Source organism: Melospiza melodia, chromosome 1, assembly GCF_035770615.1.
Source record: "Melospiza melodia melodia isolate bMelMel2 chromosome 1, bMelMel2.pri, whole genome shotgun sequence".
In the NCBI taxonomy this organism is placed as follows: Eukaryota; Metazoa; Chordata; class Aves; order Passeriformes; family Passerellidae; genus Melospiza; species Melospiza melodia.
Window position 1 is genome coordinate 91,218,801 of NC_086194.1, and position 16,355 is coordinate 91,235,155.

The window sequence follows — 16,355 nt, forward strand, 5'->3', positions numbered from 1 at the left end:
TCACTTCCCCTTCCCTGCACCGCCCGTGCGAGCCCCGCAGCCCTCGCAGCCCGAGAAGCGCCGCGCTTTCGGCAGCCCAGCAAACATCGCCGCCTCTGCCCCGACACCGCCCCGTTCCCGCAGGATGCCCCGCGGGCGGGGACAGCGCGGAGCTGCCCCGGGCCCCGCCCGCCCCGCGCAGCCCCAGCGCGGCCGAGGCCGCTGCGCCGCGTCCCTGCCCCTGCCCGGCCGGCGACAGCCGCGAGAGGAGACAGCGCCCGCCGGGCCGGGCCGGGCCGGGCACAGCGAACCCCGCCGGGCCTGCCGGGAGCGCCTCTGTCACAGACAGCCCGACACGGACGTGCATCGTGTACAACCGAAACAGGACAAACAGACCCGTGCAGAGCTTACACTTCTTTTATTGTGCCAGCAACAGGACCCACAACATACATCCCCGTGGAAGGAAAGCGGTTACATCCCTGTCTTTGGTATTATACAGGTAAACTATGGTGTCTCAGAGAATATTAATACAATAAACATAAAACAGTAGCAAAAAAAATAATATTTTGAAATTAAATCTTTCTCCTTCAAATAGTCCATAGGCACCATCTGCCCTTTTATTTCACTCTTTGTTACACTACCAGAACCAGGGGACAGGGAATAAACCCAAGTGTCCTGGAGTGAAGGAATAAAAGTACTCGCCCCAATACCACCCAGGACAGCTCTGATAACAGCACACTTTCAGTCCCACTCGTGCCTAAGTGCGGCTCCAGCTGTTAGCCAAAAGCCCCCATCTATGCAGGATGTTCAGCAACACCTGGAACAGGCTGCCAAAAACTCCTTTCAGCTCCAGGCAATGTATCAAGGCACTCAATGCAGGAGACTGGAAGGTAAAGGGCAAGGGCAGCTACAAAAGTGCTCCAGCCTTGTCACAAGCAAAGGTAACAATCCCATGGGCTCTCACTGCCTGACTCTGCCTGCTGGACACCAAAAGTGAACTCAAGCACAGAAAAAGCACTCACAGAGCAAGTGGGATGGTTCTTGTGTCAGCAAGAACCTGGAGACCTCAAGCACACAGGCACAGGAGGGGTTGGACATGGCACGTGCTCTGTTTGTCTAAGCAGATCTGTTATTCCTGCCAAGCCTAAGATCAAGACTACAGAAGAAAATCAGGCACAGCTGAAAGAAACAATTAGTGCAGAATGAGTCACCTTGTTCTAGGGAAATATAAATTTATTGTCTGAAGGCACCTATGCTGCCAAGACATCTCCTCCTTAGGGACAGCAAAATCTGCCACAGAACAAAATGCTGCAAGTTTTGTTGTGCCGGATGAAGAAGAGGAAGGGATGATCAGCAGTAAATTTTAAAGATCTTTTTGCACATAATGCAATTCTTACTACAGCTGTGGCAGCAGCTGCTTCAGTGCCTTCTTCATCGACTACCACAAAGGATTTGTGAACCACTTCAGAGAGCACCAGCTCATTACCAGGAGAGATGACAAGTGACATTCCTGAAAAGTCTGCCTTCCCTGACTCAAATGCATCAGGCATTCCCATTCTTCTTAAAATAGGTTTCAGATCATAATTTTCTTCCAGTTTAAATTTGGGTAAATACACCTCCACCTCTGTAGATTTCATCATTTCGGGACTGATCCAACCCATCAGCTTCTCATGTGTAAGTTCTCTTTCCAGCTGAAGAAAAATTCCAAATTTACTTAATTACAGTGAGAACAGAGTCAATATTACATAGCCAAAGTAGTGATTTCTGTGTCTTTATTCACACAGCACATAACATGAATGGGGTTTTTCCCTTTGTTATGCATGAAGACTCTGGAGGTTTTCATTTCGTTTTTAATTGGGGAATAAATGACTCAAGAAGCCTTGGTAATAAACTCCTGGTCCAGAGTTCCAAAGAGCCCAAACTCTCATGCTACCCTCAGCACAAAGGAGATCCTGCCCTTTCCTCTGAGCCTCTTGCCAGCCAGTGAGCCACACACCACCTGCCAGCTGCTCAGCACACAACACCTACAGGACAAGCCACAGCACTTCCAAAGAGCCCACCCAACATCCCCTCTCCACATTCCATCATCACCACACTGTGCCTTCCCCACAACCACAGCTGACCTCTGCCCCTGAGCAGGGCCAGCTCTGCTTCCAGAGCCTCTGCCTAAGGGAGCAGCACACAGCCTGAGCAGCACTGACATGGCAGGGGCTGTCCCTTTGGGGACAGCCAGGAGAGGGACATTTCTGCTGGCCTGGAGTACCAGGGACACAATTGCGCTGGAACTCAACTGCAGGTCTCTGTGCAATTCAGACTTTCTTCCCTGGAAGGATTCAGCCTCTCTTTGCACTCAGCTCAACTACTTACTCTTTCCAAGCCTGTGGAGCCATCCTGGATTGCATCAGGGAGCAGGATGATCATGCTCAGTTCTTTTCCCACATAGGGCAGCTCCAGGATTTTGGTCTGCAAGTCCCCAACGTAGGTCATGTTGAAAGTTGCCTCCTTGAACATCATCTGCACAGGTTTGGTCTCTTTCTAGAAATCAAGAGATGCCAACAGTTAGTGCTGAGCTTCTCTGCTGGTCTCACACTACATAGCAGGCAGCAAGTCACTCATGGCCTTTTAGGATTTGACCAAATGGAACTGATCACACACCACAGAGGGCAGCCCTATCACTGCCTTTTGGAGAGCATGAGGTGCATACAGTGCATGATATTCCACCACAACTCAAAAGCAGATTATTCATCAGCCCTATATCCTTTTGGTGATGCATCTTGAAAGCTGGTTCTAAGCTTGCACAGCTGCAGGGAACAGAAAATGCAACAGCGTCTCTGCATACTCCTGCCAGCTTTTTCAACACATTCCTATAGGAAGAGACCAAGGTGGCAGGAGCCTAGTCATTCCAGCAGTCTCTGAAATGCTGTTGGAGGTACTCTTGGGGTAAGCAGCAACATTCCCTTATTTAGAAGTTATATCAGCACATTCAAATATTCCTGGATTCATTTCACCACTGCAGGGAGGGACAGTTTCCAGACAGGCAGGAGATCTTCCATTTTCCACAATGGCTGCTTCAAGCAGCTGAGTTAAGGAAGGCACATTACCAGGTCTTGTTCGTGACTCCTGGAGGCCAACCCAGGGCTGCAAGGAATCCTGAGGGGCAGCCACGGCCTGCCCATGCCAGGGGCCAAGTCCTCCTCAGGAGCAATTCTAAAAAGAAGACTGCAGAGCAGGTCTTCAAAGTAAATTTGTTTTCCATTTCACATGGATTGGCTCAGGGGCAGGAATGCAGCAAGGAAGCTCTGACTGAAGAAGACTGAAATTCGCAAACTTTCACATCTCACTTTGTGCTATATCAGAAGTTCTAGTAATGATGTGAAAGTTCAGAGAAAGTCAGCAAAGAGAGACCTCCAAGGAAAGGGAGGGGGAATAAGGAACCTCACACAGCCTATCCAAGGGAACCCTGATTGAAAGATCTCATTTCTTCTTAAAGGTGGTCATTTCAGACAACATCCACCTAACAGGGCATTGTCATCATTTTAGCCCATCATACCTTATTAATGTGGAATGGCCTCTCTCTGGTACTCTGTTTGTTGAACTGCTCTTTCCAGTTGCCTTTGAAATAGATGGCATTCACCAACACAAGCGTGGTCAGGGAATTAAGAGTCCCCTCTGCCAACAGGTTCTGAATTTTGCCTTTAAGACACAAAGAAAAAAACACACATTAATTAAAAGGTTGACATGGATCTAATTATTCTCCAAGATAGTATCATGTCTCCATTTTATACACAACAGAGAAGAGAATCATGTACCAGGTACATCAACAGCTCACTATTTGAGTAGTGTAAACTCACAATCCTATATCCTGAACTAGGTGTTTACCCACACAATGGCATCCATTAAACACAACTTGGAAAAGCACTCACCTTCAGTCCTTTCCTCCACCCAGACATTGATTTGTTTCCTGGAATCCTCCCAAGCATGCAGGAAGTCCATCTGTTCCAGGCCAGCATGGTAGGATTTCTGACTGGACTCTATAAATGACTAACAGGGACATTCACAACAGATTTTCAGCAAGAGATTTACTCTCCTTCAGACACAAGTGATTCTTGCATACTCCAAGGAAATCAGCCAGCTTTCCTTCCCAAGCTTCATTTAGCTTAAACTTCTCACTGACAAGCTCCTTCGAGGATCTATACCACTTCTTTGAATTAGGAAATTTTATTAAATGGCTCATTCACTGTAGTACGGTTATTTTTTTTTCCCCTGTATGTATTTTATGCTTCAGGTACATATGATTTAATAAGTTGGTTTATCAGAGTTTTGCTAGAAGATACATCAACCATTTGTCCCACAGCCAAAGAGAGGAATGCATCGCAGAAGCCTCAAGTGTAGACACTGATGGACTTTACCCTGCTTTGCCATATTCAGAGCACGTGTTATTTAAAGGAGATTCTCCACCAAGTACAGACTCTGGCAGAATCTATTGCACTCCTGCATCTCAGCACAGAAACATTGGAAATCAAACCCCAAAGCCTGCCTTGACCTCCAGAGGATAGAGGCACTAACTACATTATGCTAAGACATGCCACAAATTTAATGGCTACTTACTGGAAGAAACTCCAAGGTCTTTTCTCCATAGAGGCGGTTCGCAGTTCTCAGGATGTATTTGGTGTTTGGATCATTAATTTCAGAGAGAAGGGACTGATACCCATTGTGAGCATCCTGGGCATTCTTCAGACAAAGCACCTGCACAAAGACAGCATCTGCAGGGCTTGTACAAGTCATAAATTGGGGAGCAGCAGAATCGGGAGCCCTGATTTTCCATCCCTCAAGGCAAGCGCTACAGGATCACAGAATGGCTCCGTCTGGAAGGGACCTGTGGGGACAATCTGCTACAAAGCCCTGCCCAAGCAGGGACACCTAGAGCTGGAAGCTCAGAATGTGTCCAGATGGATTTGGAGTATCTAAAACTATAGCAACAACATAGATTTCCCAGATATTTTTCTAAAGTACATGGAAACATGATATGAGTTTACACTCCTCTCCTACTTTGCAATGGAAGCAAACATCCAAACCAACAGGACTGGTTCTGTACTTAATATTGTCACTTTCTACATAACAGACAAGTCAAGAGATATTTGCTACCTGAAGAACTTTTTAAAAAGAAATAAATCAAGATGCAGTTACCAGTCTGAAATATAGACTGTGGGTTATTGAAAATATTTTATTGTGCGTGGCTTCATTTTCAGAATGTGTATCACATGATAATAAGCCCAAGCAAGCAAGGAAAAAAGAAATTATATAGCCACCTCTGGATAAAGTAAAAAAAACTCCAGGTACATTTTAATTACATATTAAAGAACATCAGTCTCAAACATGACAGAAAAAACTCACTCAAATCCAGAAACTTCTTCATTATGTACTTAACATTGCTCACATAAAAAAACCAAAGAAAACAGGTCCTGTTTACACAAACACCCCAGAGGAAGAGCTCTGCTCTCTCACACCACAGTGACAATCACAGTTTAGCACAAGTGCATGTCACAGACTGGAAGACACATCTCTTCCTCAAATGATCCCATCAAATGCAATCCAATCAACTTGATTTTGACCTACCTTACGAATCTGGGCTTCAGTACTACCTCTTGAACCCAGCAAAACCATGGACAAAGCAGAAGAAATACTAAATGGTGAAAAGAACACATTCTGACCACTGTTCTTCTCACACAGCCTTCTTAACAGGTCCACAGCAAAAGTGCTGTTTGCTGCACAGAGGCTTTCCATGCTTCCAAGCCTGGGACATCAAACACAGAATGATTCAAATTTATTTGAATACAAATCAGTTATTTGTTATTTGTATATCTTCTACACTTCCCAGCATAAACTAGGCAGCAAAGGCTGGAAATTTCTCAGCTCACTGGAGACTGATTTTGTTCCACAAGCACCTGAGATCCCATACCACACATTTGAATTATTTTACCAGTTTAGTGTCTGCTTCTAAATTTCAATCCCATACCTACACAGTGTGACTTCTTTTGACGTGATCAGGTACAACAGCATTTTCTGCAGGACTTCCTGAAAGAAGTTCCACTTGACTTCACAGAGAAAATAATTTCCTTTCATTGGGCCCCCAGAGCCAGAGTTCGACATCAGACCAGCAAAATTACCAACTCTTACCTTCTCTAAGTCTGCAGACCTTAAGTGGTATCTGCAGCTTGCTTCGACGTGTGCACAGAGAGATTTAAATCTGCCAACCAGGCTGGCAGAAGTCAGCAGAAGGACTTTGCCTAAAAGCAATAGAACGAGCAAGAATTTGTCACAAAAACATTCTTTACCGAAAAATAAGAAACAGAAGCCCCACAACAATCAGACTGAAAAGAACCAGAATAGGAACCCCAAAAGAACCAAAATGCTCCACCAAGCATATCTGAATGACAATACAATAGGATACTTCTTCTCCTACAACTGTTCTTATCACTCTATGGATATGTTAACGAACTATATATAAAATGAAAATTCTTTGCATTATAGCTGGAAATTGGAACGATTTGTGCCGGCAAATTCACATTTAAATTCTCCAGACTCACAGACCCGCACCCCCACACATTTCACTCACACGGCAGCTCTCCCCACACTTCTTGAAGCAGAACTGGCAGATTTGCTGCTTCCTTTTATACCCACCCAAATCTGGGGAGGAATTTTCAACAGAATTTCGGGATTTCCTTCACTGCCCTCCCACAGCAATTCCTGATATCGCTGCCAGCTCTCTCCGGCAAACACGCAATCGGCACGGCAGCCCTGCAATGGACTTCTAGCAAGTTCGCTGCTAAAGAAAACGCCGGCACCTCCTGGACCAACAGCTGAAGCAATGCCCCGGTGGCGCTTTCGCTTTCCTTCCCCTTCCCTGCACCGCCCGTGCGAGCCCCGCAGCCCTCGCAGCCCGAGAAGCGCCGCGCTTTCGGCAGCCCAGCAAACATCGCCGCCTCTGCCCCGACACCGCCCCGTTCCCGCAGGATGCCCCGCGGGCGGGGACAGCGCGGAGCCGCCCCGGGCCCCGCCCGCCCCGCGCAGCCCCAGCGCGGCCGAGGCCGCTGCGCCGCGTCCCTGCCCCTGCCCGGCCGGCGACAGCCGCGAGAGGAGACAGCGCCCGCCGGGCCGGGCCGGGCCGGGCACAGCGAACCCCGCCGGGCCTGCCGGGAGCGCCTCTGTCACAGACAGCCCGACACGGACGTGCATCGTGTACAACCGAAACAGGACAAACAGACCCGTGCAGAGCTTACACTTCTTTTATTATGCCAGCAACAGGACCCACAACATACATCCCCGTGGAAGGAAAGCGGTTACATCTCTGTCTCTGGTATTATACAGGTAAACTATGGTGTCTCAGAGAATATTAATACGATAAACATAAAACAGTAGCAAAAAAAAAATAATATTTTGCAATTAAGACTTTCTCCTTCAAATACTCCATAGGCACCATCTGCCCTTTTATTTCATTCTTTTTTAAAGGACCAGAGCCAGGGGACAGGGAATAACCCAAGTGTCCTGGAGTGAAGGAATAAAAGTACTCGCCCCAAATACCACCCAGGACAGCTCTGATAACAGCACACTTTCAATCCCACTCGTGCCTAAGTGCGGCTCCAGCTGTTAGCCAAAAGCCCCCATCTATGCAGGATGTTCAGCAACACCTGGAACAGGCTGCCAAAAACTCCTTTCAGCTCCAGGCAATGTATCAAGGCACTCACTCAATGCAGGAGACTGGAAGGTAAAAGGCAAGGGCAGCTACAAATGTGCTCCAGCCTTGTCACAAGCAAAGGTAACAATCCCATGGGCTCTCACTGCCTGACTCTGCCTGCTGACACCAAAAGTGAACTCAAGCACAGAAAAAGCACTCACAGAGCAAGTGGGATGGTTCTTGTGTCAGCAAGAACCTGGAGACCTCAGCACACAGGCACAGGAGGGGTTGGACATGGCACGTGCTCTGTTTGTCTAAGCAGATCTGTTATTCCTGCCAAGCCTAAGATCAAGACTACAGAAGAAAATCAGGCACAGCTGAAAGAGACAATTAGTGCAGAATGAGCCACCTTGTTCTAGGGAAATATAAATTTATTGTCTGAAGGCACCTATGCTGCCAAGACATCTCCTCCTTTAGGGACAGCAAAATCTGCCACAGAACAAAATGCTGCAAGTTTTGTTGTGCCGGATGAAGAAGAGGAAGGGATGATCAGCAGTAAAATCTGGAACTATCATTGCACAGCGCATCATCATCACTGCTGCTGTGGCAGCAGCTGCTTCAGTGCCTTCTTCATTGACTTCCACAAAGGATTTGTGAACCACTTCAGAGAGCACCAGCTCATTACCAGATGAGATTCCTGAGAAGTCTGCCTTCTCCAAATCAAATGCATCAGGCATTCCCATGCTGCTCAGAAGCGGTTTCAGATCATAATTTTCTTCTAGTTTAAATCGGGGTAAAGACACCCTCACTTTTGTAGAGTCCATCATTTCAGGATTGATCCAATCTATTAGCTTCTCATGTGTAAGTTCTCTTTCCAGCTGAAGAAAAATTCCAAATTAACTTAATTACAATGTGAATTGAATCAGAGTTATACTTGCAAATGAACTGATTATGTGATTTGTTTACATATTGCATAAGATGCATCTTTTTTAACCTGGTTAGTGTTTCTCAAGCCAAAACTTCAAGTTTTACCTCTCACTAGTGCATTCTGCCCCTGCCAAGATCATTTTCTACTGTTTTTTCTGATAGCTATAATAGGGATCAATCTCCTCCATGTAATGTGTGCTTCTACAGAACATGTTAAATTGTCCATGGATTTTTTTTTTTAATTTTTACTTATGGGACAGAAAGGCACAGAACGGTTAACAAGAACACAAATAATCTGAACCCAGTTCTTCTATCACTTTACAAAAGGCTCATCCCACAGGTCATTCAGCAGCATCATGAAAACAGTGAGTTCACAAAGGCCCTTTGCAGCCAGTCTTAGAGAACTTTATTCATAAACTCCTGGTCCAGAGTTCCAAAGAGCCCAAACTCGTATCCTACGCTCAGCACAAAAGAGATCCTGCCCTTTCCTCTGAGCCTCTTGCCAGCCAGTGAGCCACACACCACCTGCCAGCTGCTCAGCACACAACACCTACAGGACAAGCCACAGCACTTCCAAAGAGCCCACCCAACATCCCCTCTCCACATTCCATCATCACCACACTGTGCCTTCCCCACAACCACAGCTGACCTCTGCCCCTGAGCAGGGCCAGCTCTGCTTCCAGAGCCTCTGCCTAAGGGAGCAGCACACAGCCTGAGCAGCACTGACATGGCAGGGGCTGTCCCTTTGGGGACAGCCAGGAGAGGGACATTTCTGCTGGCCTGGAGCACCAGGGACACAATTGCGCTGGAACTCAACTGCAGGTCTCTGTGCAATTCAGACTTTCTTCCCTGGAAGGATTCAGCCTCTCTTTGCACTCAGCTCAACTACTTACTCTTTCCAAGCCTGTGGAGCCATCCTGGATTGCATCAGGGAGCAGGATGATCATGCTCAGCTCATTTCCCACATAGGGCAGCTCCAGGATTTTGGTCTGGAAGTCCCCAATGTAGGTCATGTTAAAAGTTGCCTCCTTGAACATCATCTGCACAGGTTTGGTCTCGTTCTAGAAATCAAGAGATGCCAACAGTTAGTGCTGAGCTTCTCTGCTGCTCTCACATTACAAAGCAGGCAACAAGTCACTCATGGCCTTTTAGGATTTGACCAAAAGGAACTTATCATACACCACAGAGCACAGACACCACACTGTCCTTTGTAAATAACTAAAAATCCTGAGATTTTCTTTTAAAATAGTAACACAAAAATGCTTGGGAAGATTCCTTTAAGATAAATTCATGTCCTCACTCTTTTGTTAACTTAAGAACTAGTGACAAGCACTAAAATATGTTAGTAATAAGCAGAGGCATTGTTTTTTGCAATAAACGAATAAGTTATTTCACTCTATGTATTGTTAGTCCATGTGGTTCTGTGTGGCTATAAACAAGACATAAAATATTTTTAAATATATACTAAAACTGCCAAGAAAGAGTATTATTATGAACTCCTAAAAATCACGAGGATAGTAATAAGGGGAGATATTCTATTCTCATTTTCATTTGCTGCCATCTTATTCCATTTCCACATGGAGCATCAGCTACTATTGTTTACATCATTATTTTCCTTCTCATTTTCATTGCTTTCTCTCTTCCCTTCATGAGATATTCACATAAGCAGCTTTTTGTAATTAAAGTAATGCCCTTTGGAATAATGCCCAGAGAGAATATGGCAGAAATTATTTTGCAACACCAGTGACACATAAAAACGCTCGATAAGCAAAAGGAAAGCCACAAAGCAATAGAAAATCATCCAGTGACCCATAAGAAGTGCCAAAGTCACAGAAATAATTTCACAAGATGTTGGAAATGTTCCTGGGATGTCAAAGTAACTCTTTGTTACTGAACAGCATGTAAAATAACTAGCTTAATGTTTCAGCTTACACCTTGCATTTCCAAATATTCACGGAGGACAAGGTGTCAGGAACCAAACCTGTCTCTGAAGTTCTTGTACAGAGTATGGGGTGAACAGTAACACTCCCTAATTTAAAAGTGCTAGTAGCACTTAAAAGCCTTCCTGGATTTACTTCACCACTGCACACTGAGAGACAGTTTCCAGACTGGCAGGAGATCTTCCATTTTCCACAATGGCTGCTTCAAGCAGCTGAGTTAAGGAAGGCACATCACCAGGTCTTGTTCGTGACTCCTGGAGGCCAATCCAGGGCTGCAAGGAATCCTGAGGGGCAGCCACGGCCTGCCCATGCCAGGGGCCAAGTCCTCCTCCGGAGCACTGATCTACTTCTAATAACAAGGCTGCAGAGAACACAGGTCTTCAGAGGAAATTTGTTTTCCATTTCACATGGATTGGCTCAGGGGCAGAAAAGTTGAAGGGAAGTTCTGACTGAAGAAGACTTAAATGCACAAGCTTTCACACCTCTCTTTGTGCTACATGAAAGGTTCTAATAAGGATGTGAAAGTTCAGAGAAACTCAGCAAAGATGGTTTTCATATGAAAGGGAGGGGACAGAAAGAATCTCATATATCCCACCCAAGGCAACCCTGACTGAAGGATTTAATTTCTTCTTAAACGTGGTCATTTCAGGCTACTTCAGATTAACAGTCGATTGTCAGCATTTCAGCCCATCATACCTTATTAATGTGGAATGGCCTTTCTGTGGTACTCTGTTTGTTGAACTGCTCTTCCCAGTTGCCTTTGAAATAGATGGCATTCACCAACACAAGCCTGGTCAGGGAATCCAGAATCCCCTCTGCCAACAGGTTCTGAATTTTGCCTTTAAGACACAAAGAAAAAACACACATTAATTAAGAGGCTGAAGTGGATCTAATTATTCTCCAAGATAGTTTCTGGTCTGCAGTTAATAAACAATAGAGAAGAGAATCATGTACCAGGTACATCAACAGCTCACTATTTGAGTAGTGTAAATTCACAATCCTATATCCTGAACTAGGTGTTTACCCACACAATGGCATCCATTAAACACAACTGAGCCCTGGGAAAAGCACTCACCTTCAGTCCTTTCCTCCACCCAGCCATTGATTTGTTTCCTGGAATCCTCCCAAGCATGCAGGAAGTCCATCTGTTCCAGGCCAGCATGGTAGGATTTCTGACTGGACTCTATAAATGACTAACAGGGACATTCACAACAGATTTTCAGCAAGAGATTTACTCTCCTTCAGACACAAGTGATTCTTGCATACTCCCAGGAAATCAGCCAGCTTTCCTTCCCCAGCTTCATTTAGCTTAAACTTCTCACTGACAAGTTCCTTCTAGGATCTATACCACTTCTTTGAATTAGGAAATTTTATTAAATGGCTCATTCACTGTAGTACGGTTATTTTTTTTTCCCTGTATGTATTTTATGCTTCAGGTACATATGATTTTATAAGTTGGTTTATAAGAGTTTTGCTAGAAGATACATCAACCATTTGTCCCACAGCCAAAGAGAGGAATGCATCGCAGAAGCCTCAAGTGTAGACACTGATGGACTTTACCCTGCTTTGCCATATTCAGAGCACGTGTTATTTAAAGGAGATTCTCCACCAAGTACAGACTCTGGCAGAATCTATTGCACTCCTGCATCTCAGCACAGAAACATTGGAAATCAAACCCCAAAGCCTGCCTTGACCTCCAGAGGATAGAGGCACTAACTACATTATGCTAAGACATGCCACGAATTTAATGGCTACTTACTGGAAGAAACTCAAAGGTCTTTTCTCCATAGAGGCGGTTCGCAGTTCTCAGGATGTATTTGGTGTTTGGATCATTAATTTCAGAGAGAAGGGACTGATACCCTTTGTGAGCATCCTGGGCATTCTTCAGACAAAGCACCTGCACAAAGACAGCATCTGCAGGGCTTGTACAAGTCATAAATTGGGGAGCAGCAGAATCGGGAGCCCTGATTTTCCTTCCCTCAAGGCAAGCGCTACAGGATCACAGAATGGCTCAGTCTGGAAGGGACCTGTGGGGACAATCTGCTACAAAGCCCTGCCCAAGCAGGGACATCTACTGCCCATAGTCCAGGACTGTGTCCAGATGGATTTTGAGTATTTCCAACTATGGCAACAAAAGTTTTTGAGAAACTTTTATTAATAGTAAATCCTTTTTTTAAAATACAGGTTTTTACTCATCTCTCACTTTGTAAAAGAGCCCAATAACAGAACCAAAAGGACTGATTCTGTACTTAACTTTGTCTGGTCATATGTAAAATACATGACAAGTACTATCTGCTACCTAAGCAAGTTTAAATCAAATAAGCGTAAACCTGCTTACAGTTTGACATTCAGTCACTGTGGATTTCATTTTTATGTGTCTGGCTATGTTTTGCAAACATATGTTGTCTGATATTAAGCCCAAAGAAAGAAATAGAACATAATATTTTATGAAGCTGTAAATTGATCAAGCTAAACTAAAAAAAAAAAAAAGCAAACAAAACACATATCTCTCAATTACAGATTAAAGATTATGTGTCTCAAAAAAACCACAAAATCCCCACACAACAAAACCCAGGAAACTCTTATTTCATAATGAAGGAAGGTCCCCTTTCAAAATCAATGAAAATTGATTGTCCTTATACAAACACCAGAGGAAGAGCTCTGCTCTCTCACACCACAGTGACAATCACTGTTTAGCACAAGTGCATGTCACAGACTGGAAGACACATCTCTTCCTCAAATGATCCCATCAAACGCAATCCACCAAGTGTATTTTGACCTACCTTACGAATCTGGGCTTCTGTGCTAGCTCTTGAACCCAGCAAAACCATGGACAAAGCAGAAGAAATACTAAATGGTGAAAAGAACACATTCTGCCCACTGTTCTTCTCACACAGCCTTCTTAAGAGGTCCACAGCAAAAGTGCTGTTTGCTGCACAGAGGCTTTCCATGCTTCCAAGCCTGGGACATCAAACACAGAACAACAATGATCAAATTTATTTGAATACAAATCGGTTATTTGTTATTTGTATACCTTCTACACTTCCCAGCATAAACTAGGCAGCAAAGGCTGGAAAATTATCGGCTCACTGGAGACTGATGTGGTGCCACAAGCACCTGAAATTCCATACTACAGATTTGAGTTATTTTACTAATTTAGAGGCTACTTCTAAATTTCCATCCCTTAACTACCCAGTGTGACTTCTTTTGAGGTGATCAGGCACAACGTCTTTTTGTTCGGGACTTCTTGAAAGAACTTTCTCTTGACTTCACACAGAAAATAATTCCCCTTCATTGGACCACCAGAGACAAAGTTAGACATCAGAACAGCAGAATTACCAACTCTTACCTTCTCTAAGTCTACAGACCTTCAGTGGTACCTGCAGCTTGCTCCTGGGTATGCACGCTGGGTTTTAAACCTGCCAGCCAGGCTGGGAGAAATCAGCAGAATGACTTGGCCTGCTAGATAAAAGGAGGAAATAAAAAAAATTATGTTGCCAGCATGACTGGTAACTGCAATTTCCTGCTGTATTACAAAGAAAAAAAATCAAAGTTCATTTTAGTTCCATTTTATTGCCTGCAACATGGCAACGCACACAATCATAAACTGTCATACTCTATTCATCTGCTATAGGCAGTGAATCTGAGATTAAACACCACACCTATTAAATGAGCAACAGGTACTAGAACACTGAGTTAACCACAGATAAGTATCATAAATCATCATAAGATAAATGCTGATAGGTTTTACTATCTCTCTTTTCTTTTTCTCATTAGGCAGGGCCTAGTGTTGACATGTTGCTACCATATACAAAACCACCACCCAATTCATACTGCTGATTCATCATCTTAGAGAGTTGAGAAGAGCAAGTTTCCACATGCATGCTTTTCAAACCAAGAAAATTCCTTGCTAGCAGCTTTACTATAAACAGTAGAAAATTAATCTCATTTCTCTTCTCCCATAACTTGAAAATTTTCGAGTACAACCAAAAAACAGGCATGCTTAGATGGAAACAATCCTCCAATTGTGTCTGAATGGGTAATTTATGCACTGCACAGAATAAAGAAGAGACACATAGCATTCACATTGGTTACAATGTAGACCAGAATTTTCCTACTATCTCAGTATCTGCAGATTGCTAGCAATACGGTTTTTTAACCTCCGGGTCAAAACACAAAGGAATAGTGACACCAAGAGGCAGAAATTTACATTTAAATTTCTATTTTCTAGAAAGCGTCTGTAGGACTTCCACAAAAGACAAGAATTTACAGACAAAAGGATGCCACTGACACTATTTGCCTGCCTGAAAATCAGGGGCATTTAAATAATAAATACTATTCATAAATATAATAAACAACATTCAACAGCTTGGACACAATGCTAGGAGTTACATCTGCACAGTCAACTATGCTTTCTCTGCAGCTCAGGAGTAGCAACATAACTACAGTCACCCTTCTCATCAGACACAATGCACAATTTGGAATCCACAGTTTCAGAGACAATATACAATGACCACACTTTAAGGAACAAAAAACCTCATGCTGCAAGTATATATTTGTCATGATACAAATTTGTTACTCAATTGTAAACTGCTGCAGAGCCCTCAGTGGTCAAAGGGTTTACTGACAGCAACTCATTCCTTACTCTGCTCTCCCCATGCTCTGCAGGTCAGCACTGAGACACTTGTGCGGAGGTTTTGTGTTCCTAACACTGAATTTGAAGCGTATATTCTCAGCAGTCAACACCTATGCTTCAGGACAGTCTTTACGGACCGAAAGGCTGTATGTAAATCAATTCGTAGACAACCACTGCAGGGCGTCGCCATGGGGAAACCACAGCGGGCTGCAGCTCTCCTCCAGCCTGCAACCTCAGAGACACTTCCCACAAAAACTACGATGTGGATCAATGTCCGGCAAACAAGGACACCTCCCCACGGCGAGTCAGCTACATCAGAGGAGTCTCCACCTGACTCTTTCAACTCCAGAGGGAACTCGGGGCAATGAGCACCAGGCCATGTCCATCTCCACGGACAAAGCCCTGTCCGTGCCACAGACACCCCTTTTCCCCATGCACTGAACCAAAGCAGGCTTCCTTATAGGATAAAGCTTCGTTTAGGATTTGGAGAGTTGGGAGCGATGTTAAAACACCTGCAGGGCCTTGGCATCGCAGCTCTCCCTGCGACGCAGGGAACGTCATGACCCCGCTAGTGCCGGGCTCCTGACCCCCGTGCCTCTGCAGGGGCGGGGAGGGGCAGGGAGGAGCCTGGCACTGTCCCAGCAAGCTGAGGCACAAAAAGCCAAAGGTTTGGCCCTCCCTGGAGCGACGAGTTCCTCTTCCGCCCCCGCCCCGGGCTTGGCCCCGCGGTGCTCCCGGCGCTCCCACACGAAGCGCTCCAGGCGCACCGCCGCGGCTCCAGCTGGCACGAAGCAGCTGCGTTTAGGGAATGTCATGAAAGAGGGAAGAAAAAGAAACAAAATAGAAAACACAGTAAAAACAACGCCATTCAGCTCAACTTCCTAAAAAACCCGCCAAACAAGAAAACCTTAAAAAACACAGGCACAGGCTTCCCCGTAGAGAACCTTCAGGATAACGCAGCAGCAACGCGGCCGCCGCACTCACCCCGCCGGCCGCCGCCTTCCCTGTTCCCGGAAGCGCAGCCGAGCAGAGGGAAGGGACGGGCGCCCGGCCCCTCCCGGGATTTAGCCAGAGGCTGAGGCGCTTCACCCTTGGGCGCCGGGAACAGGAGGCGCCGCAGCCCCTCCCCGAAAAATGGCGGCCCCCCGCCTCAGGGAATCCCGGCAGCCGCCTCTCCCCGCCCCTTTGAGCTCCGCCG

The 16,355-nt window shown here is 45.4% G+C and overlaps 2 protein-coding genes across 7 annotated transcripts; both read right to left on the reverse strand.

Annotated features, from left to right (window-relative positions):
• Window positions 1-380: 380 nt before the first annotated feature.
• Window positions 381-13,977, reverse strand: LOC134421182 (serpin B6-like). 3 transcript variants are annotated; one of them, XM_063161791.1, is made up of 7 exons: window positions 13,890-13,977; window positions 5,596-5,773; window positions 4,588-4,725; window positions 3,903-4,020; window positions 3,530-3,672; window positions 2,347-2,514; window positions 381-1,670 (listed from the first exon to the last, which is right to left on the reverse strand). In XM_063161791.1, exons 2-7 carry the CDS (start codon window positions 5,761-5,763, stop codon window positions 1,254-1,256), a joined length of 1,152 nt encoding a protein of 383 aa, XP_063017861.1. In that variant the 5' UTR covers window positions 5,764-5,773; window positions 13,890-13,977; the 3' UTR covers window positions 381-1,253. The 3 variants fall into 3 exon arrangements, with proteins under 3 accessions (XP_063017861.1, XP_063017843.1, XP_063017852.1); XM_063161773.1 differs by having other exon boundaries at window positions 13,871-13,963; XM_063161782.1 differs by lacking the exon at window positions 13,890-13,977 and adding an exon at window positions 6,157-6,304.
• LOC134421199 (serpin B6-like) lies at window positions 7,250-16,185 on the reverse strand. 4 transcript variants are annotated; one of them, XM_063161820.1, is made up of 8 exons: window positions 16,142-16,185; window positions 13,890-13,983; window positions 13,305-13,482; window positions 12,281-12,418; window positions 11,597-11,714; window positions 11,218-11,360; window positions 9,475-9,642; window positions 7,250-8,532 (listed from the first exon to the last, which is right to left on the reverse strand). In XM_063161820.1, exons 3-8 carry the CDS (start codon window positions 13,470-13,472, stop codon window positions 8,128-8,130), a joined length of 1,140 nt encoding a protein of 379 aa, XP_063017890.1. In that variant the 5' UTR covers window positions 13,473-13,482; window positions 13,890-13,983; window positions 16,142-16,185; the 3' UTR covers window positions 7,250-8,127. The 4 variants fall into 4 exon arrangements, with proteins under 4 accessions (XP_063017890.1, XP_063017883.1, XP_063017899.1 ...); XM_063161813.1 differs by having other exon boundaries at window positions 13,871-13,980; window positions 16,142-16,171; XM_063161829.1 differs by having other exon boundaries at window positions 13,890-13,980; window positions 16,142-16,170.
• Window positions 16,186-16,355: the final 170 nt, after the last annotated feature.

Coding starts and splice junctions, on each gene's coding strand:
- LOC134421182 (XM_063161791.1), bottom strand. CDS start 5,763: ATGGAAAGCCTCTGTGCAGCAAACAGCACTTTTGCTGTGGACCTGTTA. Junction 4,726..5,595: donor CTGAAGCCCAGATTCGTAAG/GTAGGTCAAAAT, acceptor GTCTTTGTGCAG/GTGCTTTGTCTGAAGAATGC. Junction 3,673..3,902: donor GGTGGAGGAAAGGACTGAAG/GTGAGTGCTTTT, acceptor TGTGTCTTAAAG/GCAAAATTCAGAACCTGTTG.
- LOC134421199 (XM_063161820.1), bottom strand. CDS start 13,472: ATGGAAAGCCTCTGTGCAGCAAACAGCACTTTTGCTGTGGACCTCTTA. Junction 11,715..12,280: donor AGACCTTTGAGTTTCTTCCA/GTAAGTAGCCAT, acceptor TGTCCCTGTTAG/TCATTTATAGAGTCCAGTCA. Junction 9,643..11,217: donor GGCCATTCCACATTAATAAG/GTATGATGGGCT, acceptor CTTGATTTCTAG/AACGAGACCAAACCTGTGCA.